The sequence below is a fragment of the Anas platyrhynchos genome, chromosome 5 (assembly GCF_047663525.1).
Source record: "Anas platyrhynchos isolate ZD024472 breed Pekin duck chromosome 5, IASCAAS_PekinDuck_T2T, whole genome shotgun sequence".
Taxonomy (NCBI): Eukaryota; Metazoa; Chordata; class Aves; order Anseriformes; family Anatidae; genus Anas; species Anas platyrhynchos.
The window spans coordinates 60,211,000-60,234,420 of NC_092591.1; the positions used below are offsets into that span (position 1 = coordinate 60,211,000).

The window sequence follows — 23,421 nt, forward strand, 5'->3', positions numbered from 1 at the left end:
GGGGCGACACTTAGGGGGGTCGGGGGGGGCTCCCTGAGGGCTGCCGAGCGCCGGCTGCTGCTGCGGGCACCGCCGCCGACCCCCTCCCCAGGCGCAGCGCTCCGGGAGCGCCGCTCGGGGCTCTATTTATGCCGGAGCCCCCCGGGGGGACGGGACGGGACGGGGCGGAGAGGGGCGGGGAGGGGGCCGTGGAGCACGGAGCCCCCCCCAGGGTGGCCGGGGGGCGGCCCGGCAGCCGCAGGTGCCGCCCGCTCCGCTCCTCCGCTGCCCTTCTGTCGTTGTGTGATTCAGTTTTTTGCAAACATTCCCAACCTACAGACCCTAATTCCTACTGACTTGTCTTCAAATGCAAAGATAAGAGCTGTTAGGGACATTCTGTCACTACCCCAAATATTTTTTTTATTTTTTATTTTTTTCTTTTAGGTGGATGTTTTGGACTCCGTACAAGTTTGTTCTTTCACTGTATCCAGCGCTGAAAAACGATATGTCCCAAGGAGATCAACTATTGACCACCCTTACTCACTTACAAGTGTATCTCCCAGCTGTTCGGAGAGGCAGAGCAGCCAGCTTGTGGAAACACTGCTGTTAGTACAGAGGTTCTTTGATCCAGAAGGAATGAACAGATTTTTATTTCTAATCTTTACTGAACAGCTAGAAGTGAAAATAATTTGTATTCAAAGTAATGCCACACATACAATAGCAGAAAAATGATAAATAGTTTAACGCTGAGTGTGTACGTGGAGAATCAAGGCTTGGTGCTGGCCGTGTGACCTACTCAAAACACACAAACTCCTTGCAGATCGTTATTTTAATTTGTGGAAAAGGTAATTTTCCTAATAATTACCTCATGCTGTAGCATATTCTGCCACTGTAAGCGTGCTTCTAGGCTATATTAGACCCCAGAAAAAAGCATTGTGGGACTTGCACACAGATCACATAATTTGGGCAAAGTAGTAACAAATGGCTGGACGTAGACAAGCGATACAAGCAAGACTGTCTGTAACTTAACTGCCCATGAACACGCTTAAGTGCATGAATTCACTGAAGTGAAAAAGTCAGGAAGAAGCCACGAGCAGCTGGTGAGCTCTGCTTGGAGTGGTCTTCCAGTGAAGCTGCCTTTGAAGACTTACCTTGTGCTGCCACCACCAAAACTCATGTTCATTTTCCAGTGTTTTGCCCACAGCTGCATTTGTCCAGGAAGATGTTGCCTTCTGTGGTATGCCTGAAAGAAGTCCTTGCAAAAACACAAAATCCTGAGCTGCTCTTCTCAATTTTGTGTGGCCATAGTGGAGAAGAGGAAGGACGGCGTGTTCTCCACAGAGGCTGTAAGTTAATTCCTTGCTCTGAGAGTAGGCAGCAGCAAGCTCCCTTTCCCTACAACCACAGGCAGTGCTTATGGCAGTGTTTAGAAATACGCCATTGTCAACACCTGTTTGTAAGCCTCTGTAACTCATAACTTCAAGTAAAGATAAGGTCCTTCCAGAGCTTCCAATTTAGATGCAGTTATATAGGGCACTGATGGCTATTCTGAGCAGTGCAGGTGGTGTGTTTGGGTGGTTTTGGACATTGCTTTGCAAGTACAGAGTGTGTATACAACCAGCTAAGGAAGAAAACCTGTATGGTTACTTTAAACTTTGTTGTCACTATAACTGTTCCACATTTATCCTTCATCCCTGTTTCTCAGGGTATGGTTGAAATGAAGATGAGAAGGCAGAGGCAGATTGTACATCCCATACTACAAAGCACGGAGAGGCTCATCCTATTCACAACTGACAGGTACTGCTGACAGACTTCCTGAGGTAATATTCATAGGCGTATGTGCCTCACAGCACAAACAACATGTGGACAAAAAAAAACTTCAGCTACCTATAGTCACTGATTTATTTTTTCTTTTTCAGATGATAAACTGGGAAAATAGCTGATTGTGAGTTTACCTAAAATTAACAGAATTGTCTTTTCAGGCAGAGGGTCCAGGAGGTATTTTGGAAGAGAAAAAGGCTTGAAGTCTGAAAATGTGCTGGTAACATCCAGCTGCAGAGGTGAAGGTAAGCATCTTTTAGAAACACACGTGGCACTGTTTCAGGGGAAAAGGAGCAGCCCTGCATTGAAAAGTTGGATTTTTGTTGTGGTGAAACTCATTTAAGATGTTAAATGCTGGAAGCTGTGCCTACACTGTAGAAAGGTAATGACTCCTTAAAGGAAAAGCCCATTGTAGAAGTCAAGCATTGGCTGTACTACTTGTTTTTATTTGGCACTAGTTTATAGTTCAACTAGCAGTTTTGCTCACTTCGTATTAAGTGCGCTATATTTTAATATGGAGGATGGATTCCATTGCTCTTATTCATGTTGAGTTGTAGTCAGTGGAACTAATTGTTGAATAAGGTATGCTCAGCGTGAGAGTGGGTGTTGGAATCCAGCCCAGATGGAAATATCTTTTAAATTTCTGATGTATTCAAGAGCAGCCATCCCCAACAGACAAATCCAGCATGTTCCTAACAGTGACTCCTCCCTAACCACCCCTCCCCCTGAAAAGCTAAATCATTATTAGCAGAAAGTTTGAGAAAGCATCAGCACTGTAATTGTCTATCCTGTGTTTCAACACTACCAGAAATGAAGTAGGCTAATGCAGTTTTGCAGAAATGGGTACTTAGCTGCAGCTGTGCATCAAAGTCAAGAGTTTTCCGACCATGTTTCATTGTGCACTGTTCTCACCTTAGTACAGTCTTCTAGCATTTGTGTCATTCTGCGGTCTACTCTTTTCATCTTTGAAGTCACCTGTGCAACTTTCTCCACAGCAGGTAAGTATTGGTACTGTGTTGTTTGTTTGCAAAAATCTCTTGGGGAAGAGATTTCTGTGTTGTCAAATGGGGAATACGATGTAGAAGCTACATGCCATTTTTTAATGTTCAACTGAATTTATTTTTCAAACACGATAGGTATACCGTTTACACTATTACATAAAAGTGTAAGAATCTTTCAACGGAGCAAAACCCATATGCATAAAAAAGTGGTATATAAAAAAAAAGCAATGTAGCTGATCTAGCCAGTTCCTCTTCCTGTAGCCAGCCCATGTTGAGAAAGAAAGGCACTCTTGTAGCAGGTGAGGGGAAGGAACTTACAGTGATATAATATGCTGATGATCACAGAGTCCAACTCCTGACTGCACACAGGGCAACCTAAGAGTTGAACCATGTATCCAAAAGTACTGTCCAAATTTTCTTGAGTTATTAGATGTGGACCCCTGATTTACATCATCTGCTTTCCGAGGATGAGAAAAGGCAAGTGAGTAAAAAAAAAAGTGAGTAAAAGTGAGTAAAAAACCAGCACATAGCCATGTTCCCACTGTTGAGGAAGTGTTTGCATCCTTCATCTTGGAGACGCATACAACTAGAAACAGCTGGGCTGTAAATAAATGAATTGGACTACTTATTTAAGCTGCTACTGTGATAAAAGACTTTTTTAAAACAAGTTTTGTCTTCTAACAAGTTTGTTGCATTATGTTAGTATACTAAAATATCTAATAATATAAAAAATATTTAGCTTTTCTCTCAAATGGAAATTACTTTGTACTAAAGTTTGCTTTGAATAAGAGTTGTATATACTGTTAAAAATAATTTGCACAAACTAACCCCAGTAGTCATTTAAGACAGAAGAGGCCTAAAAGCTTTGGGTTTCTAGGAAGAATAGCATAGATAAAAATATGATTAATGCTGACAACCTAGGTTAACTAGCAACCTAGCTATCATTTAAGCAAAAAAAAAAAAAAAAAAAAATATGGGCTGGATTTTGAGCTGTGGCTCAAAAGATGAGGAAAAGGGTATAAAAAAAATGGAGTGATACAGCATCATGCCTCCTGGGCTCTCCTTTCCAGGCCACCCTCTGTACAGGTCTGCCTTTAGGAGTTGCCCCACAGCTGCAACAGCCACAGCATTAAACGACCTCCCTCCCCTGCTTCACTTTTGCTCCTGTCCCGTCATTATTGCACTGTGGCAGCGTGGCAGTGCAGTGGATGGTTGCATATATTGGCCCTATGTTATTCCTGTGCTGGAAAAAATCTTTCTGGGGTCGCTTCAAACCCTCTGCAGCTCCTGTACCCTGCTGGAGAGGCGGGCAGGGGCTGCACTGCTGACCAGGCTCCAACTCTATGCCTGTTCTGAACTCCTTCTGCAACCGGTCCATAAAGTAATCCCCAAGACTATTTCTGCCATCCTGGGAACAATCAAGCCTGCGAGCATTGGTCAGAAGATCTCCCATCAGCTTGATCTTCCGGATTTTGGGCCCAATGAATTGTTTCTTGATAGTGCTTGCGCTATGAGGGTCTGCGTTTTCAATGCTTATGGCATAAAGTTCTTCAAAATACCGAGTCATAGTTTTCCACTGTACCATTGCTAGCTCCAGAGCTTTCACCAGACCAACTGCGTAGTCATAGTTTGGTTTCTAGAAGGAAAGACAAAATTACATTTACACAGATGAACAGCTCATCTTACCATGTTCCGTGTTTTCCTGCAATTTACCTGGCCCTCTAAATATGACATGTTAGGATTTTGCAACAACAACTCCTAGCTTGCAGCAGCTGTTATTTCTTGCTGGCTGTAAACACACCTAAGTGGCAGAACCCAAACACTTTTTTAAGAAACAGGGATTCAGAAAGCAACAATGGCTTTTTTTCCCCTACAGCTTACCAGATGCCATGGTAGTCCAAAGGGAGTATTCTGCATTAACTATTAAGAGAATACAAACTTGTTAGAGGAATATCCAGCCCTTTAACAATTTTGGTTTTTTTTTTTGTTTGTTTGTTTGTATTTTTTACTGGTAACTTTGAGTTACTCCTTTGTACCTGTGAAACCTTAGTCAGACAGATCTCTTAGTTCAAAGCCTGTCTTGAACTATAACAGATCTGCCTTCTAGGCTTCTATGTGGTTTCAACGTGAAGGCAGACAAGTTGGCTGTCTCAGCATTGAAACAGTTTAAGGAGCCTCACATTATCCATCACAGCACACTGGAAACAGCAGTCTCCAGCTGAGTGTAAGGAAGAGGGGACCATTGTTTATATTCTTTTTGGCTAGAAGAGCAACCACACAGAGTTAGGACTGCATATCTGACAGCTTCCAGGTGCTGTAATCAAGAACAAAAGCATGTGCACTAATAGGACAGGGAAACTGTATCTGGAAATCTAACAGGATGAGCGCGGGGAGCTGAAGTACCAACACTATAATGCAAGAAGTTAGAATAATTACAGCTCATTGCAAACGCTTGAAAACTTCTTGTTTGCTACACACCTGGATGGTTTTACCACAGTAATGGCCTCCTCTTTCTTGCTGATACTCCATCAAAGCCTCTGCAGCTTTTCTCTCTTCCAGAGCTTGATGACAGAAGAACTTGGAAACATTCGGTAGAGCCACGTGTGATTGATCAAAATATTCACCCTAAGCAAACAAACAAAACAAAACCAAAAAAAACCACAAACAAGCAATGTTAGGATTTGCTAGAGATGGGATTTACCTGCAGCAGAACGTGACTATCAGAATCCATGAGATGCTTCCAAAAGAACTTGTTCTACCAGCACAATCACTTTGAAGGTCTTCATCCACTTTTTCTGCAATAAAGTAAGTCTTACTGTCTGCAACAGAAAAATCTTTACTTCTATTAGAACTCCTATCCTTTAATTCTAGATACATAGCCATAAGTACGGATGCTGTCTCTCAGTTAGGAAAATATTCTGAGGATCTCAGCTAAGTTTTGTTTGTTTTACTTCCTAAAGCATGGTCCCCACAGGGAACATACAATTTCTCTCCTTAGGCCAGCATTCCAGTGAAAAAGAAAGCTTTCAAAGCTATGAAAAAGTTGAGGCAAATGCAAGAAGAGAACAAGCGTAACTTTGCATCCATTTATCACCTTCATTATGGATAATGCTATTCCCACATAGATACTACTACTGAACTATACGTTGTACATGTACAGTACAATACTATATCATAATATAATTGAGCGTTGTATATAGCTCTTGCCAAGAATACTTCAGAAGTATTAAAACTGTAAACCCACCACAGGCTTGTTCTGTTCCATATGGGAAATTAATGGTTTTAATAATCACTGCAATATTTGACTACATTATTAGAGCCCTCAACAATTCTGTCAGGAGAACTTTGTCTGTGACATTGCTGTCCTATAAACAGAATGCACTGGAGAGAGGTAGCAGTGGGAAGCCACCAGCTTATAGAGGCTTCAACACTAGCTCTGCTCCACTTTGATGTTGGAGACAGAGGCAACAGCTGGAAATACGCATGAAAGGAATTGAGGGAGCTACAGTATCTTGGTCCGCTCATTCCCTAAACATGCAGATGCAACACAGCTTTTGCCTTTTGGACATAGTCTGGGTGGGAGTCCTGCATATCAAGCTGTTGGCTTGTAGAATGCCTATGAGGGGAGAAGGACAAATGTGTGCATTTCCTAAGTTTTTCTTCTTCCCATTGTCTTGCCTGCTTTGATCTGTTGCCCTGCGTAATAATGAATTAGTTGTGTTTCATCTGCTGCTTATCTGCTTACAAAAAGCGCATAAAATTTATACGCACAATACAACAAGTTGGTATTTTAATTACCATCTAGGATACCCCCACACCTGGGACACACGTACACATGCATCACAGTAAGGCATTCTAGGGCAAGCGCACACTGGAATGTTTTATTAAAACATCGCTGTAATACTTGCATAATCCTGTTCCTGCAGCCACTCATTCATTCATGTTTCTGTTTACAGAAGAGTTGAAACACCACATTTTATAACAAGTTCTTCAGTGCGAGGGTGCTGCAGGACTTCAAGAAGAGCCACAGTTACCGCACCTACTTAACTGTTAAGGTAAATCTTTTATGGAAATCATTAAATGTTTTTAAAGTGCTCATATTTTTAGGTTTATCTACGGTCTGTTTCTAGTTAGGCTTCTTCCAGCTCTCAATCACTAGTATTACTTTAATCCATGTGCTTAACTAGTTGTTGTTTTGCTGTATACTTAATTTTTGTTGGTTTAATACTCGGCTTCATCAAAGATCTGGGGGATATACGTGGTGCCTCTCCGCAGACGCCTGGCATCTGAAGGGAGGGCATTGATTATCTCTTTTTTTATTGTAATGGCTTCATTAAAACACTTGAAGCCTTAGTATTTGATGCGTGGCCAGCCCCGATTCTGACACGCACGTTAGGTGATAGCAGAGCTATCTTTTTTAAAGCCTGCAGAGCGAGCACGGAGGCTGACGAGCAGCCACCTCGCAACCTATGCTTTCAGATTCACACTTGCGAAATTTTGGGGGAAGAAACAGCCCCGGCACCGCCAGCACCCCTGCTCCCTCTCCTCACAGAGGAGGCTCCCCCGCCTCGAAGCTCTCCCGACCCCCCTCCTGCCCTCCTCCTCCTCACCAGCGCCTGCAGGCTGTAGGCGAGCTCCAGCAGGGCTCCGGTGACCCCGCACAGCCCTTCCTCCACGGCCACCGGGAAGCTCTGCCTCAGGCGGCCGGCGGGCAGCGGGCGGTGCGCCGGGCAGGCGGGCAGCGACACCCGGGGCCGCTTGGAGCGCGGCTCGGCCATGGCGGGCGCCGCCATGGGGCAGCGGGGCCGGGCTGCCCGCTCCGCCTCATATAGCGCCGGGCACCTGCGGCGCACCTTGCCCGGCGGGGTAGGAGGGAGCGGCCGCCGCCATTTCGTGCCCGCCCCGCCCCGGTGCCCGTCCCCTCAGCCCCTGGTCAGCGTTAGGTCCGCGAGTGGTTGAGCCAAAGTGGTGTTAGATGTCCCAGTCCCAGGCATGAAGTGTGTTGAGCAGCTTGAAAATGCAGGCGTCTGGCGTTTTCAGCCACTTCCTTGTGTGGGTTTTGTGCTGCGTGTCGCTGCTCGAGCTTGTGCTTTGAGCGGGGAAAAGCCGTCGCAGCGGAAACGCTGCTGAAGGCTACGTGTGAAGCATGGCCCCAGTGCCCTTAATCTCTGTACACCCTTCAAATCCGATATTTTTCTGTTCAGTGACTTTCTGCTGAGCAAGCATGCTGCTCGGTGGAATATTTTTCGAACAGGAGCAGCCCCAGAGAGGCATTCGCAAGGACTGCAGGGGCAGTGCCATCAGCCCATTGCGTGCCCAAATTGTCATCGGAGCACACAGCGGACAGCAGTCCGGGGCTGGCAGGAGAGCTGCTCAGCAGAAACCTGTGCGCTTCCAGTTCAGCGCCTCTGTCTTTTATGCTGTTCAGCCCTCTTTGTTTGACGTGATTTCCCATCATTTGTGCTTCTGATTCTTCATGCCATAGCCAAGTGAAATCAGACGTTCCAGTAAAACTGTGTGAAGTTGCCATTAAAAGTAAATAAATAATAATAATAAAAATTACGGTTAAACTGCATGTGAGTGCAGCTTGCCCTTAGTATTTCAACCCAGAAGTAAGTACCTGAATTCACAAGTTACGATATATTCACAGGGCAGTTCAACGCTGTGTGACCTAGTTCTGCAGGCAATAAGGGTCCCGCTTTTAGTTGTGGCACTAGGGACTTCTGCTGGGATGATGCACATCAGACTCTTCATACTTTTCAGCTCCCTGCATGCCAGCTGCCGTTGTTTTAGCCAGTGAAGCAGTGGCGTGTGTTTTACAATTCCAGCATAATTCTTTGAAGGCCTAAGAAGAATAAAAAGAGCAAGTGTGTGGTGTCTCTGCGAGCATGCAGTATTGCCTTCCTAATATAAAACAATATCCAGTGACCTCCCTTCTGTGGGCAATCCAAAGAATTTCAAGTGTGAAAACAAAATAGAAAGCAAGTTAGCTTGTGTCCATGAAAAGCTCATAGTATGTTTTCTTAGAGGGGCCTGTGTGTTCATAGTGGTAATTTCTGAGCATACTAGTGCGTGCATGCTCATATCTGTATTAGTGGACTTGCGATCACATGCTGACTTTTGGAAGTCAGTATTTTATGTTATCCCATGCCAATGATAGAGAACTAAGATGCAAAGACGTTTCTTAAGTCTACATATGAAGCACAGGCCCAGTCTGAAAACTGTCTCGTAATCTCCTTGATCTCCACCCATTCAGTAACTGCTTGTTTTATGAGAACATCACTGAATTTATTTTGCTTTGCGCCTCACGGAATTAAAAGAAATACATGTAATTGGTACTGCAGTTAAATTTGTTATGGAAAATTTCCATTACAAATTAATCTAGGGATTCTTGCTATGCAGGATGAGGTGGTCTCACATGCTGGTCATACCTGGACTGAGGAAATTACCATCTGTTCCAAAAACTTGTGATCTCAATTTTGATTTTTAAATAATGCTGTATCCTAGGAGGATGAGTGCTTTGTTCAGTTTCCTAGGTAGTAACAACATCTCAGCATGGCATGGAGTAAACACAGTGCCTGGTATCAGGTAGGGGGCTTGTAAGATAGTTGAGCTGGTTTTCATCTACCCTAAACTGAGGAGAAAGTATTAGGTTTCTTTCTGAAACCATATGCTTTAGAAAAGCTACTACCCACTTGGGGTAACGATGTATGTGTGTGACTTCTATACAAGTGAATCTGGGTTAGTTCTTTATTCCTGCTATATCCTGAAGTACAAAGGTGCTTTACAGATTGCTTGAACAAACAGCCCTTCGTGGGGTGACAGAGGTTGGACACTGAGGGAAAGCATGAGGAGGTAGTTCAGTGCAAGGCACTGCAAGCAAGGGCTCTGTAAATAGCATTGGTGAGGGGATTGGCCCTCCTCATTCCCATAATCCAGGATTATCTACATGCGTAATGTCAGGCACGTGCCTTGATTTACATTTGTGATTTGGGATGATTTTGGTACAACACATTTGAAAGAGTGTTGAAAAGCAGTATGCCAGAGTGGGAAGCTGAGCAGCCACAGCATGGTATACAGAAAAGAAGCTCTCTTACAACATGCCCCCCTTTTAGTTCTTTGGCAGAGAGTCACAAAGAGGACAGAGTTACTGTCATAGGGCTTCAGCAGTCATCTGAAGATAGCTTTTCTGTTAAGACTACTAGCAAACATTTAATTGAATCTGGCCATTTTCTGCCTTGATTGTCTGTCCTTGAAAGCTGCAGTTTGTATTCTGGAGTTTGCGTTTTCTGTCCTTTAACCACAGGTAGCAAGAATTGTGGCTGTGTTGCTTCTGTCCAGCCACCATCTGTTAGCTTCTTCCTAGCTGTGGCAGATTTTTCATACTATATCTAACGCTGCCAAACTTTTTTCTTAACATGATGATTCAGCGGCCATCAATAGCTATGATGAAAGTTGAGGGCTAAATTAGAAGAAAGCAGTAAACAAATGTATGATGTGTATTCCTGTAAATTAGCCGTCTTCGTTCGTGATTTTATTTCGTAATTAAGTGAAACCTAAGCTCTCTGGCAGGAAATGGAGAAGGATTCATACAAGCACCCGTGAATTCACAATCGCTTGTGTTGGACTTGAAGACATTTTGCCCCTTTATCCATATGCTTTGCTGTTCTCAACAGGTGCTTCATTTCACTGTTTTCTCTGATCCCGCTCTGTTTCATTTCCCTTTTTCCATGGAAGAAAAGCCAGCAAGACTTCTGAGTTGTTTCTGTGCCTTTTTGTACCGTATGACTCACAGAGTTAAAAAAGCAGCCTGAAATTTGGGAGGTTACTACTTAAGCGAGCATAGAAAAACAACTTTTTTTAAAATGGCCTGACAGTAAAAGCAGTCCTCAGCAAAACAGGAGATGGCCCCGTGGTGACAGCAGCACTGTGACCAAGCTGCGAGGGGAACGTTCTGGCATAGATTTTTTTTTGTCTTTGTGTCACCGAGCAAATGTAAAGAGTTCAGGAAGGTCCACTTTGTTTTAGTGCTGTGAAATCAGCATGCTGTAGCTATGTGAGAGAAGGGCTTTTCAGAAGCTGAACTTAGAGCCTAGTTCTACCAAAGTGAGTGCCTTGTTCTTGCTGGTATCAAACAGAGCAGACAGGAGTATGTATGTGTATACAGACAGTGTATATATGTGTATATACACACATGTATGTATGTATTTAATTTCCTAAAACAAGGTACCACAGTGAAATCCCGTACACAAAATATTTTAATTCTGATTTAGGAAGTCATTTTTGAAGTACATTTTCTTCTTTTTGCAATGAGGTTCTTTCTTAAAGAACTTTCTAAATGTTGAATTATACAAACTCCTGTGTTAAGGAGACAAATCTTTGAAACTTTACCAATTGAAATCTGTCCTTTATTCCAGACAGAATATGCCCACCGCCCATTAGCACATCTATGCTGTGTCTAAAGCATAACCCAGGCCAACTCGTCCTTGCCCTTTGCTCCTGCCCTGCTTCATGTGGCCCCCAGGGGCAGCTCCGTGCCCACAGCAGGTATGTTGTGTTGTGGGGTGAGTGGGTGCTTCCAGCCAGGCCTAAAAGATGTAAGAGGCATAAAAGATGTAACTGTGCCCCTGCCTGTGTGCCTGGTGGCCGCAGGGGGCTGGCAGCCAGGGTGAGCAGCAGATGGAGCAGCACAGGGCTTGGCCCTTCAATCTCTATTGCTTCTCTCACCAATAAACCCTAAGTGGACTATTACTGTCCATTGGTACCGGCTGATATTACCCATCTCGTTTCTTGGAGAGGCTGCACATAAGATGAAATCAGCAGGGTTTGTTTGTCTCCGATTTTTGCAATTGTTCTTTCAAATTATACTGAAAAAAGCACAGGCCAGCAAACGTAAGGCTCATTGATGTGATCTGTCCGTGGCACACCGTATGGCCAGGCACTGACTGCAGGTTGAATCCGCTGGGTCTCAGCACTGGAACAAATTTAAGGGGATTCTGAGGAATTTCTGAAAACACGTGGTTTGCCCCAGGCAGCGCGTTACATAAGGGAGTTGTGCAATCCCAAACTACCTAAAGTCTTTCATAATTTGTATCCTGTGCCTTCCTGTTCTACTTTTACTTTTTTTCCACATCTGTGGACAAGAATCTGTACTTAAGTTTTGGACAAACGAGAAAATGAGACTTGACGTGTTGGAAAAGGCAGTGCCCCTTTTTAGGTACAGCTTGTGCCATCTGAAATCAGTGGTTGCAGGTAACGCCTTCCAGGCAGTGTAAACTTGGGTAGGTGTGCTCCACACTCAGCGGCCCTTGAAAGAACATCAGATCTCTTCGAGCTGAGGATGAGCAGATGCACTCTGTCCATACTGAGAATATTTGGGCTCTAGTAATATTTGCCTGTAGTAAACTACATCGTCTGATGAAGGTCCAAAGCCTTTTATTGTCCTGCTACTGTATTTCGCTGATAATCACTGTTCTTAGTGTCCTTGCTAATACCAAGAGCCCCTGCTTCTGAAGTACAGATAAACCAGGGGCTTAAATGGTTTGGCTGATGACATTTGCTACTTGGCTTGAGAGAGAGAAGAAATTGAAGCCACGGATGTAGTGAGAGGTTTGGAAGATGTTTGCAGGTGAAGGAGAGATTATTCCAAATGTTTTAGCTTTTGCATTCGTCAAAAAAATGAGTGAGCCGTTTTCACAGTCTTTGTTTGAAAAAGTTCCCTCTCAATTTATAAATGAAGCTGAGCCAAAAAAAAAAAAAAATCAGTCTTTTTTTTTTTTTTTTTAATTTAATGTGAACGTTCATCAGGTAAATGTTTAAAATTTTGTATTAATACACTTCTAATGGGGGTAAATCGGACAAACCAGAAGTGGATAATTTCACTCAAGCAGCACAGACCTTAAAGACTAAGGTAAATTCCTGTGAAGTAATTCCTCTTCTAGTTGCAGTCACAGAATGACCCTTTATTACTGCTTTCTGCTCAAAGCACCTTTTGTAAGCCATCTGTATATTATCCTTTATCACTTAGGTGTTGTGGTTCCATGGGGTTTCCCTTTCTGATCATCTTCCACCTAAATTTAATGGCTTTAAATCCATTATAAAGTTGTTATGAGGGCAGGTGTTAGGCTGTAGGCTGTTTGTGGCAGTGTGTCCCAGGCAAACTCCCCTGTGCCAGCTTGCAAGGATCAGACAAATCACTTCTGATTTCATTGTCTGTGTGCAGAGGATCTCTAGATTTGGGCATTCGCCTGGTTTTGCTAGAATCGTGGCACTGAAGGCAGCCAGCAACATTAGCTGACAGTCCTGGGAAGGTGCTTATTCTGGCCTTTAGGACACCGTGGCATTACCCAGAGTGGTTCAGTGAAGCCTTTTCGTTTTGATTATTAGACCACAGCTCCAGTTACTGTCATTTTTATAATTCAGAAATCACTTCCCCGAGCATTTGCAAATTTTGCAGAACTGCTTGTTCTCTGGTTGAAATCCTGCATACTGAGCATCTGCCTGAGGCAAAGGCAAAAAAGTTAGCTTTGATACTCCAAAACTGGTCGAATAAATCCTGTGCAGCTGGTCTGCGTGAAATGTGCCTGGTGACAGCAAGCCGCAGAGAGGATTCGGGGGTTTAGGAAAAGCTCTGTGCCCTTCTGGCAAAATAATATGAGAAGAAAATTTTGCTTGAAGCCAACTGAGCCAGGAGCTGCTTCTGGCAGGGTTTCTTGCACTCTTCCCAGACTATTTTGTAGCGGCCACAGATGGATAATGCACTGGGCTATGAGGACCACTGGCCAGAGCAAGAACGTGTCAGTTCTTAGGATGCCTGGGCTGACAGATTTCTCTTAAGGGAATCTAACTGGGTTTGGTTTGATGTGTTTCAGGACAGGATCATCCTTGTTCCTGTTAAAGCATGCTCATGATCTGGACTCTGGGACCCAAGCAGGACTGAGGGATACATCTGGTAAGGCAGTGGTAAGGCCATGTTACACGTGTAGAGAAGGGTGTTGAAGTTTGCCCTACGTAGCTTATGACTTTCAGCTCTTTGTTGTGAAGCAAGGGGCAGGAAGGTTTATTTTCCTTTTTAAAGGAAGGTCAGTGCAGAGCAAAGAGAGGAGGTGAAATCCTGGGGAAAACCGAAAAGGGAACAGAAGCAGCACTGAGAGTGGGCCAAATCTTTTACTGGCATATATGAGCATTACTCATATAACTTCAAGAGAATACATGCTTTAACTGAGCATGTACCAGCTGAGGACCTGGCCCATAATATCCTTTATAAAGCTCTGATTCCTCCCCAAATAGTTTTTCCCTCCCTCTTCAAAGAGGCACCTGTTGTTGGTGGAGTTGGTGATGATACCGGATTAGTGCACATGCGGTCAGCCCGCTTGGCCTCGGCCCTTTGGACCCAAAATGAACTCCAGCTGCTGTTGCCCAGAGCAGGTGCTTCATCCAGCCCTAGCAGCTGTCTGAACGTACACTGCCATGGCCAACAGGAGGGGGTAGGCTCTGAGCTACCCGGAGGAAGAGCTGATCAGCAGGAGGGAAGGAAAAGGGAGTGTGCTGCAGAGATGGGAGTTTTACACTCAGCATTTAGCAGAAGAAAATTGTCGTAGCATGTCGTGGTGGAACTGTGACACAGGGGCTGGCATTCTGAGCCTGCATAGCCCAGGGATGGGTGTTGGTTCCCAAAATGAGGCTGAGGGACCTCTGAATACCAGCAGGGCCGTGACAAACGTTTGATCTCCGTGCTCCTGAACCTGTCTTGTCAGGTACATGGCCACCTGTGAGAAATTTGGAGGGCTGGTAGCATTTCACAGTTGTTTGGTGTTCATAGCTGCTGGTTTAAAGCTCCAGTGAGCTGCCTGGCAGAGGTGAGATTAGGCACAGAGCAGCGTGCAGGATGATAGTTCTCTAGGTGTGACAGCTGGGGCATCACACACACACTGCCAAAATCAGCAGCCAGGGAAGAAGACAAAATCAGAGAAACTGGGGTTAAGAAGCAGCTGCAGGAGCGGAGGAAATGGTGCCAGGTCAATGGAGGGTGAGGAGACAATGTGAGGGAACAAAGAAGGGTAATTCAGGAGAGGCCTTGCTGTCTCAGGTTGCTTGTTCTCCAGCCATTAAGGCATGGAAGTTGCTGGGTGAAGTTGTTTGACCAATGAATAGTGAGTGGAAAAGGACTGCTGTGGGGTGAATGGTATAAGAAGGGGGCCTGTCCTCAATATGGGGAGGCAACAAGGAGAATGAAGTCGTGCCCTCAGTATGACGGATGAAGTTAGGCCCTCAGTAAGAGAGAATGAAGTTATGTCATCAAGGCAGAAGTAGCAGTTACTGATCCTAAAAGAGCCCTGCTTACCGTGTGGCCATTACGCCACATAAGCCCAGGAGAAAAACAAGAATATCGGAGGCCTCGCCTTGTCAGGAAATGGGATTTCCACAGGTACTCGGTTGTAAATGCTGTACATGCTTCTAAGGCTTGGCACAGGGCGTTGCTAAATCCTGATTCAGGATGCAGGAATGTTTCGTGGCCCCTGCCATGTAAACTGTGGTCTGCCCATGTTTGGAAATCAGCCGTCAGTGATGGCAGGAGACAAGTATGGGTGAAATGAGCAGCTTGGCTTCAGCACTGAGCAAGACTTGTTAACATCCTGAGTGCAGATGGCCAGCTCGTATTGTGAGTAATGAATACTATGCTCTTCTCTGCAGCTGATGATGAGAGGCTGAATGGTCTTCATCCCCTTGCTACCATCCCAGGATTTGAAAGAGTGACGTAGTATTTTATCCCTTTTCAAGATTAGGTAAGTTTGCTAGACATAATGTTCACATGGAATTAGAAAAACTCCAGATAGCCAAAGGTACTGATTTAAGATCATCTGTGTGGCGGCAGGGAAATTATTTCCATTTTGGCTTACTTGCCTCTCAGATTGGTTAGGGTATCCAGCTGATTTCAGTCATTCTTTTGGACTAAAAGCTATTCCTCCTGTAACAGGCCTGAACAATTCCTGTCCCAGTGCAGTTCTTCCATCATGTATTGCTCCTATTTGTATTTTTTCCATGTTAAAATTAAGGAATTGATGTGTGTCTGTGTGAAGGAAGGCATTCTCTGTCTTAGTGTCCCTTTGTTTTTAGCAGTTTCAGTAAATTCCAGTTCACTCTTGCTGCTGCAGCCTTATCAGCAGCGGTTCCCCACTGGCTCCTGATCTGCCCAGTAGCACGGCTGGGTGCTGTGCACACCTGTACTGCTTCACTCGGGTGAAGTGGTTGATGTTGCCCTGCCTTATTCCTCTGTACCCCTCTTCTGCAGCTTCCTGGCACTGTGGTGTGAATAGAGAAAAATGGAGGTGCAACCTCCTAGTCCTTTTGGTGTCGGAAATTAAGATAAAACAAAACCTGGAAGCGCACCAAATGCCATTCTCAAAGTGGCCCAAGATCTGTATTTAAGTATGGTGGCATGTTTAATCTTGTTTTCTGGAGATTTTTATCCACCTACACGTGGATAGGGTTTTTTGAAGCGCCTCTGTCACTGATTTAAATGGAATTAGGTATGAAGGAGCTTTGGAGATTTAAGCTATTACCAAACGGTGCATGGCACTGTCCAGTGTGAGGCACAGCAAAGTGAAGCACTTTGGATGCTGTAAGTCATAACATATTAATTGCTGGATTAAGACTAAGGAAGTAGAGATTTTCAGTAGCCCTCCATGTTTTGGGGATCTGGACAACAAAGGGTTTTACTTTGTATGAAGCCCACGTTACGCTGTTTAGGAATTCCAAATTCAAGATCAAAAATACCGTGAGTGCCCTTTTAGCATACAGCCGACAATTAGCTTGCTGTCATTAAGAAAAACAATCATTAAGTGGAGAGTGAAAGCAGTAGCATCAGAAGTGGACCTTGACAGAGTGGTAACATACAGTCAGAGCGAGTGACATTCTTCACACCTGCTGTGGTGCATAACAGTAGCTGGCTGCCTTAGCCCGTGGCATGACAAGCAGAGCATTGTGCTGTGACACAGCCTGGACAGCGATTGAATTACACACCGATTAGCTCTTGGGCTTCTCTCTGTCAGTGTGGACAATGAAGAATCAGAGAAGTGGACATGAGAGCTTTAGCAGGCCTTGTGCTCTCGAATGGAGGAGGATTAGTTGGTAAATGGTAAATTGTGTTGGGGCCAACAGTCGTAAAACTGAGCTTTGCCCTTCTGCTGCCTCAAAGGCACAGGCTTTGCAGAAAGCCCCTTCTCCCCGCCTGCTTTGACTGACTGCTGTGATTTGGGGAGAGGGTGGACGTGTAGAGTCTGCTCCTCCTGTTCTCTACCAAAGAAGGAAGGAGGTGCTGGTACATTCATATGAATTTTGCCCCTTGCTGTCTTACTGCTTTTTTTCTCAGAAGGAGCACGGTGTTAAATTAATCAGTCTTCTGCTATTTCCACAGGGATGCAGAAACCGTGGGATTTGCCTCTCCCACTGAGGTGCTGTTGCCTGGTTCACTGCCTGGCGGAGAATGTCTGTAAGAGCTGATTTAACCAGAAAAAAAAAAGTGTGTATCCTTTCTCAGGAGATCCACAGCAGGGCTGAAGCATTGCAAACGTTGCATCCGTTTCCTCCTGTCGTCTGCTCCCACGTGACGGCAGTGCCTGTGCTGTGCTCTCAGCTCACCCTGCAAATGCTCCTTGTGGTGGGAGTTAGCACAGAGCTGGTGCAGAGGACTTTGTGTTTGTTGGCAGCATCCTTGCTTGCATTCCACTGGCACCAGCTGCTCGACACACAGGAGCCCAAGGTGGCAAATGCTCTTACATTCTCTTTCAATTTTCAGGTGAAGGTCTATATCACATTAACCTCTTTTGTTTTGGGGGGAAATGGTAAGGCTTTTATTTATTTATTTTTAAGAAAAACACATTTTTTCTTACACCCAAGTGGGAGAAACGACTGCGTTGCATACTGTGGTTGGGAGCGCAGGGCATTTGCGTTCCATCTGATCTGGAGCTTCCACTCCCTGCAGTTACTAAATCTGGTAGCTACTGGCAGGAGCATAGACCCAGAGATGGGCAGGACTAGTTTGCCATGCCAAATGTTTTTCTGTTGCCCTCATGCTATTTTCTAGAACTAAAGATTTTACTGTGATAAAGATGACATCCTGAAGCACTGTAGGAGGTACGAGGATGTAACTGCACTTGACCTGAACTTGGATTAGGTACGTCTCTGATCCTGTATCCATCTTGAACTTACCAGTGAATAACTACGTATGTGAACAATGAAAATATGACCTTCTTGTTCTGTAAATACAAAAAAGAAAGGAACAGCTTTGAAAATCCAGCCATCTTTCAAATTCTCTGAGAGCATGAAGACCCTGAGTCATCACAGTGAAATTCAACAGGAATGTTCTTATTAGTGGACTGAGGATATAGATGTGGTTTTATATGTGGAAATCTGTATTTATATGTGGAAATCTGTATTTTTTTCCAGTAGTCTTCATTACTGTAATAAACGATGCTCTCTCTCCCTGCAGTCTTTTATCTTATCTGTTTATAGTATTGTTGGTTTTTTTTATGTTTGTTGTTTTGTTTTGTGTTTTGTTTTTAGCAAGGAAGCAATGCATACCTAAATACTTTAAGACTGTAAAAAAGGCTTTATGGTTATACCATTTAAAAAGAATTCCTTGTGTTTTGGTTGCTAGTCTGAAGTGAGAAAAGATATTTTAATTTCATATTCCTAAAAGCAGTAATGGATTTGCTGTAATACACCAGTTTAGAGCAATTTGCTCATAAACTGTAAGTTCCAGAAAATCCCTCAAATTCTCTAAGCTGTTTTCTCTCATAGGTGGAAAATCCTCAGCACCTTCTAAAAGATGTTTGCGTAGGCTCATATACCGCAAAAGGTAGGGTATGTAGAGGTTGGATTGATTTGTGTTTTTTTTTAAAGCTCCAACAAACAAAAAGAAAGTTAAAAGAAAGTTAAATTCAGCTGTTGTTCAGCGTAGTCAGTACTGATTATTGACAGTTCATTTTCAAAATAGGAAAATAAGAGGTATTCTAAGTAGCCGGTGCTTTGTTTAAGATGGAATATTTCAAAGGTAAGTTTTAAAGAAAAAATAGAGAAAAAGTCATTCGCCAGTGCTGATAACTGACAGAGGTTAATAAGCTGACATCACGTTGGAAGCGTATAGCATTTTGTCAATGGTTATTAATGCCCTGCTGCAGGGAGACAAGCAGTGCCAGCTGGTGTGGCGCAGCTCTGCGGGTGTGCCCTGGCTGCTGCTCAGAAAGGTGGGCGCGTCAGGAGGGCTCAGGTCTACCCCCTACCTGGTCGTCGCTCCACTGAAAGAGGAGGAAAGGAGATAGTGCAAGAAGGTAGATCCAGCACCTCGCTTCTGCCTTCAGAACAGGTCTCTGAGAGCAAAGCAGGAGATGAGCCAGCAGCAGAAGTCTACAGTTGTATTTCAGAAGGCACTGATGACTTGTGTTCAGTTCAGATCTTCAGGACTAAAGACCTTTGGAAGGAAACAGAATGAACTTCAGACAAATGTGCATGGAAATAATGTCAGTAGGCTTGGGGAAGAATCCTATGTTAATTTAAGAAAGCCTCAGAGCTTTGGACATCAACGGAAAGAAGTCAGAAACAGTGTGGAGTGGAGGAAAGCCCTTGAGAGGAAGAGGAAGGAACTTTGTAATGGCAGACTGATGATGAATATAGAACAATTAATTAGCTTTGACTACACCATATTCATTATACATCGATGTATAGGTTTAGCTGACTCGCTTGGGGCTAGCTACAACTTTGTGTAATACCTTTGAATTACATCCACCATAGGGGAATGAGAGAGATACAAAAAGGTGCATTATGTCAGTGTAGCGTATCAAATTGAGAACGGCATTTAGCAGCCTGTACCAAACACAGGTTTACGCCAACGGTAGATTATTCCTTAAGTGTGCTGTTGTTTTGACAAATCTGAAAGGAGCTAAAAGCATTTCAGTAGATGGAAAACAAAGGAAACTTCTATTTCCTTTCCCACGGCCTGGAACCAAAGTGGGATTGCCTGCTAGGTTTACACAGCCTGGCTTTGTACCGGGCAAGCATGGTGAACATGAGTAGAACAGGCAGGGAAAAATTGTGAGTCCTCTGGTAGGAACAAGTCGCTGTCAAGTTGCTCCTAGTTTATACCTCAAAAGAAGTGGGTATTTGATATGGTAGTGCTGGGCTATGAAAGAGTTGACAGTGCTGGACTTGAAACAGCTACTCTGAAAAGACTGTGGCTCTTGGAAGAGTGGACCTTGGGAGGGAACTCCTCTTGGTTTTAGCTTTAGTGCTAGCCCCACTTTGAGCACGAGGTTGGACAAAATGGCAACTCACCTTGAATGATCCTGCATTCAAACACGAAACATTCCCCTACTTTTGTTTCAGATAATTTTATTAAGCTCCAATGAAACCCATCCAAACTAGGTTAACTCCTACAGGTAGAGTTTACCGTACAAGTTTACCAGGACTTCCAGTTAGCATTCCAAATCTGGGAATCAAGACCTGGAGAAGCGCCCAGCCTCCCACCATAACCACTGTGGCGTGCTTCAGGGCGAGGCAGCCCCCACAACCTGATACGTTTCTGCACTTTTATAGAACTTAGTTTTAACAGGTACTCTCTTGTTCCCAGGAGACTCTTTTGTGGTAATCATCAAGATTGTGTTTTGTACACTTCCAACTTTTTAGTCATTTGAATTATCATGTCACAGACAGTACTGGCATGGAAAGGTGGCAAAGGTTAAAGAATGCTAATAGGAGGAGTAAGGATCATTATTCCTGAACCTATTGCTTCAAAAGAAAAGACTAACACGCACAGTTGTATTTTCTGTACGATGTTCTAAACAGATTTTTTTTATTATTTAAAAAAAAAAAAAAAAAAAAAAAAAAAAAAAAAAAAAAAACACTAGCTCCAAGTGACTCCTGTCCTGCAAGGTAATCAGCTTCTCCTAGATTTTGACTAGGTTGGCATTTCTTCCTGTTGCTTCAGTGGCATGTGTACAGAAGTGGATTGCTTATTTGTGAAAACACAGAGTACTTGTCTGGGAACCTGGGTGGGATGGCTGCTCTACCTCTGTAACCACCTGCCGTGGGCTAACTACCAGCACGCCTACCTGCAACGCAGAGTGATGCATTGGGTTGTCTGGGGGTGTCTTTTGTCTCTGAGTCTGCTTATTGCCCTGCTGTAGGGGGTGTCCTGGCATTCCTCACAGAGGACAGTAGTCCTCGGTCTGCAAGACGACAAAACTCACAGAGCTTTCACAATAAGCTATCACTTGTGTGTTCACTGTAGAGGTGGGTAACTAATTCAGAATCAGTGAGAGCAGCAGCAGCCTTGCCTAATTAGACTGACTTCTTAGGACCAAAGTCCTCGTACCCTTGTTCTAGAGGTACATAGTACCCTGAATGGTTTCATTTAAATTAACTCCAGGATCTTTATTATGAGAAATACAAAGGAGAAGTTGTTTTCCTAGTTCTGTTCTTTCTCTTCTATGAAACTTACTCCCCTGGTACTTGATGGGAGGCATGTTTGTTACGGGCTTCTAGAGGAGAGGAATGCTGCAGAGCTGTAGTGCGAAGCTGGTGATACCAGAGGATGGTGTAACCGCATAAGGAGAAAACAAACCTGAGCCCCTGAGTCCTAAAGGTGCAGACTTCAGATGCGAGCAAGCTGTTCACACTGTGAAGGAAATGACGGAAACGTCTCAATGTCTTCAGTGGAAGAGGAATGCCTCTTCCACTTGTGCCTATTGTAAGTAAAAGGGGAGGAGGTGAAGGTTTTTTCAAGTAGTTTGAGAGGACACACGGAAACAATGACTTGAAAATGTCTTGCCAAAGAATGGCATAAGTCAAGCTTGTAGGTGAGCAGAAGCATCTCCATCTCTGAATCTGTATGTGTGCTGTCATCAAATTGCAGAACAGGGTTCCTAGGAATGGTACAGGACCTTGCTCTGTAAGGCTTCAGGAGGAGGGCTGCTTCTCTTTCTTCAGGCTGCTTGTCATTTTTAAAAATAGAGGGCTGAGCTTGCACTGCCACAACCCTGTGGTGATTGGCAGTGCCTCAGGCTGATCTATGAACTTAAAACATCTGATCTGTGTGGTGGTGCTTACCGCCAGGTCTTGCTGCTCCACCTGAGTAACTAGAAGGTGCTCATAAATCAGGGGAGAGCATTCCTCTGTGACACCGTCCCAAATGCCCTACTGAGCCCAAGCCTGTGTTAGCCATCAACGCCCCTTACATAAACATGTCATACTTTAAAGTAGGCTCCTGTAGAAAGCACAAACAATATACTAGCATAGAGGGGCCACACAAATTGAAGAGCCGTTAAGTCAGGGGAAGGAGGAAACATCTCCTGATGATGAATCTGTCTCTGCCAGACACATGGAAAGAAAACAGCTTATGCTGGTTACACTACTTTCAATGTGAAATAGTTAGATGTGGACAAGTCCAAAAGTAGCAGTGCAGGAAACCTTCACTCCTCTAGCAGCTGCTTCAGGATGACCAGTGACTAGCCCCAGCCTCGTGCATCCCTGCTTCTTGCCGAACAAGGCTTGCATGCCAACCTCTTTGCAGGGATGACTGTTCTTCTAATCTTAAAATGGTGCAGCTAAGCACGAGGAATTTCTTACCAAGACCACTTGAAACCCTCTGTCAGGTGCTGTGCAGTGTTGTATTTAGATCTTGAAGTAGTCTGTATCTGATTAAGCACTAAAGAGCTCATTTGCATTCAGTTCACTACAGAAAGCTGAGTAAGAGGGATGGCTTGTTCCCGTCTGTACAAAACGCTTAAGTCTCGCCTAGTCACCTCATCCTCTGGTGCTAGCATTGAGACTACAATTCCAATCATCCTGATCTTAGTCCTTCTACAAACTGATGCTGGGCAGTTTTAAGCATGGTAAGAGAAGTATTGAAGAGCATCTCGGGCAGGCCTTCAGTACAGCCTGCAGCTGACTGACTTGTGAAACTCGTGTTTGTGTTGGTGCAGCCTTTGATCTGAATCGGTAAGGAAAGTGCTCCCAGCAGCTGGAACACACATGGCCAAAGGTGACCTGGGGCTGTAAACAGTGCTCCGGCCATCCCCCTCAGATGTGCCGCAAATCACGGGGTGACAGCTGACAGGTGCCTGCCCAGCGTCCTGCACGCAGAGCATGCTATGGTGTGGAGCAGCAGGTAGGGAACCTGTACAGTGGGTGGCCAGCTTGTGATGCCTGCTTGTAAGCAGCCTGTCGCACTGCCCCGTACTGAACAGCAAGCAGCGAGGGCTTTTCTTAGTGATATGGTTTAGTGGAGGACTTGTTAGTGTTAGGTCAGAGGTTGGACTTGATGATCTAGAGGGCTCTTCCAACCTAGAAATTCTGTGATTCTCTCGAGTGAACTGGCTGCTGCTCCCACCTGGACCTCGGGGGGGTTGGCAACACCACGTAGCTGTGCTGCAGGCCAGGGGGTTGTTCTGCAGCTCAAATCAGGGCTTGTGGCTCAGGCCCAGCAGCCTTGTTCACTTTAGTGGTTGTGAAAAACATGGTTTATCTTGCTGTTTTTTTCCCCTAGTGCTTTCCTCAAATGTGATTGTATTTGAACTTCTGCTAACAAACTGGTATACTAGCTGGTAACGAGGAACAAACTTAT

General features: G+C 44.4%; 1 protein-coding gene and 1 long non-coding RNA gene across 16 annotated transcripts; one reads left to right on the forward strand and one right to left on the reverse strand.

The window, feature by feature from the left end:
- The first annotated feature begins 142 nt into the window (after window positions 1-142).
- Window positions 143-18,284, forward strand: LOC113843759 (uncharacterized). Of its 15 annotated transcripts, none has more exons than XR_003497463.3 (11): window positions 145-824; window positions 1,170-1,325; window positions 1,685-1,776; window positions 1,962-2,045; window positions 2,718-2,798; window positions 5,361-5,606; window positions 6,758-6,856; window positions 11,219-11,348; window positions 13,673-13,752; window positions 15,495-15,586; window positions 17,218-18,284. It is a non-coding gene; the product is annotated as an uncharacterized lncRNA (long non-coding RNA). The 15 variants fall into 15 exon arrangements; XR_003497464.3 differs by having other exon boundaries at window positions 1,184-1,325; XR_003497466.3 differs by having other exon boundaries at window positions 145-584.
- LOC101805444 (ferritin light chain) lies at window positions 2,880-8,194 on the reverse strand. Its single transcript, XM_027458182.3, has 3 exons — window positions 7,412-8,194; window positions 5,280-5,426; window positions 2,880-4,437 (listed from the first exon to the last, which is right to left on the reverse strand). Exons 1-3 carry the CDS (start codon window positions 7,592-7,594, stop codon window positions 3,931-3,933), a joined length of 837 nt encoding a protein of 278 aa, XP_027313983.2. The 5' UTR covers window positions 7,595-8,194; the 3' UTR covers window positions 2,880-3,930.
- Window positions 18,285-23,421: the final 5,137 nt, after the last annotated feature.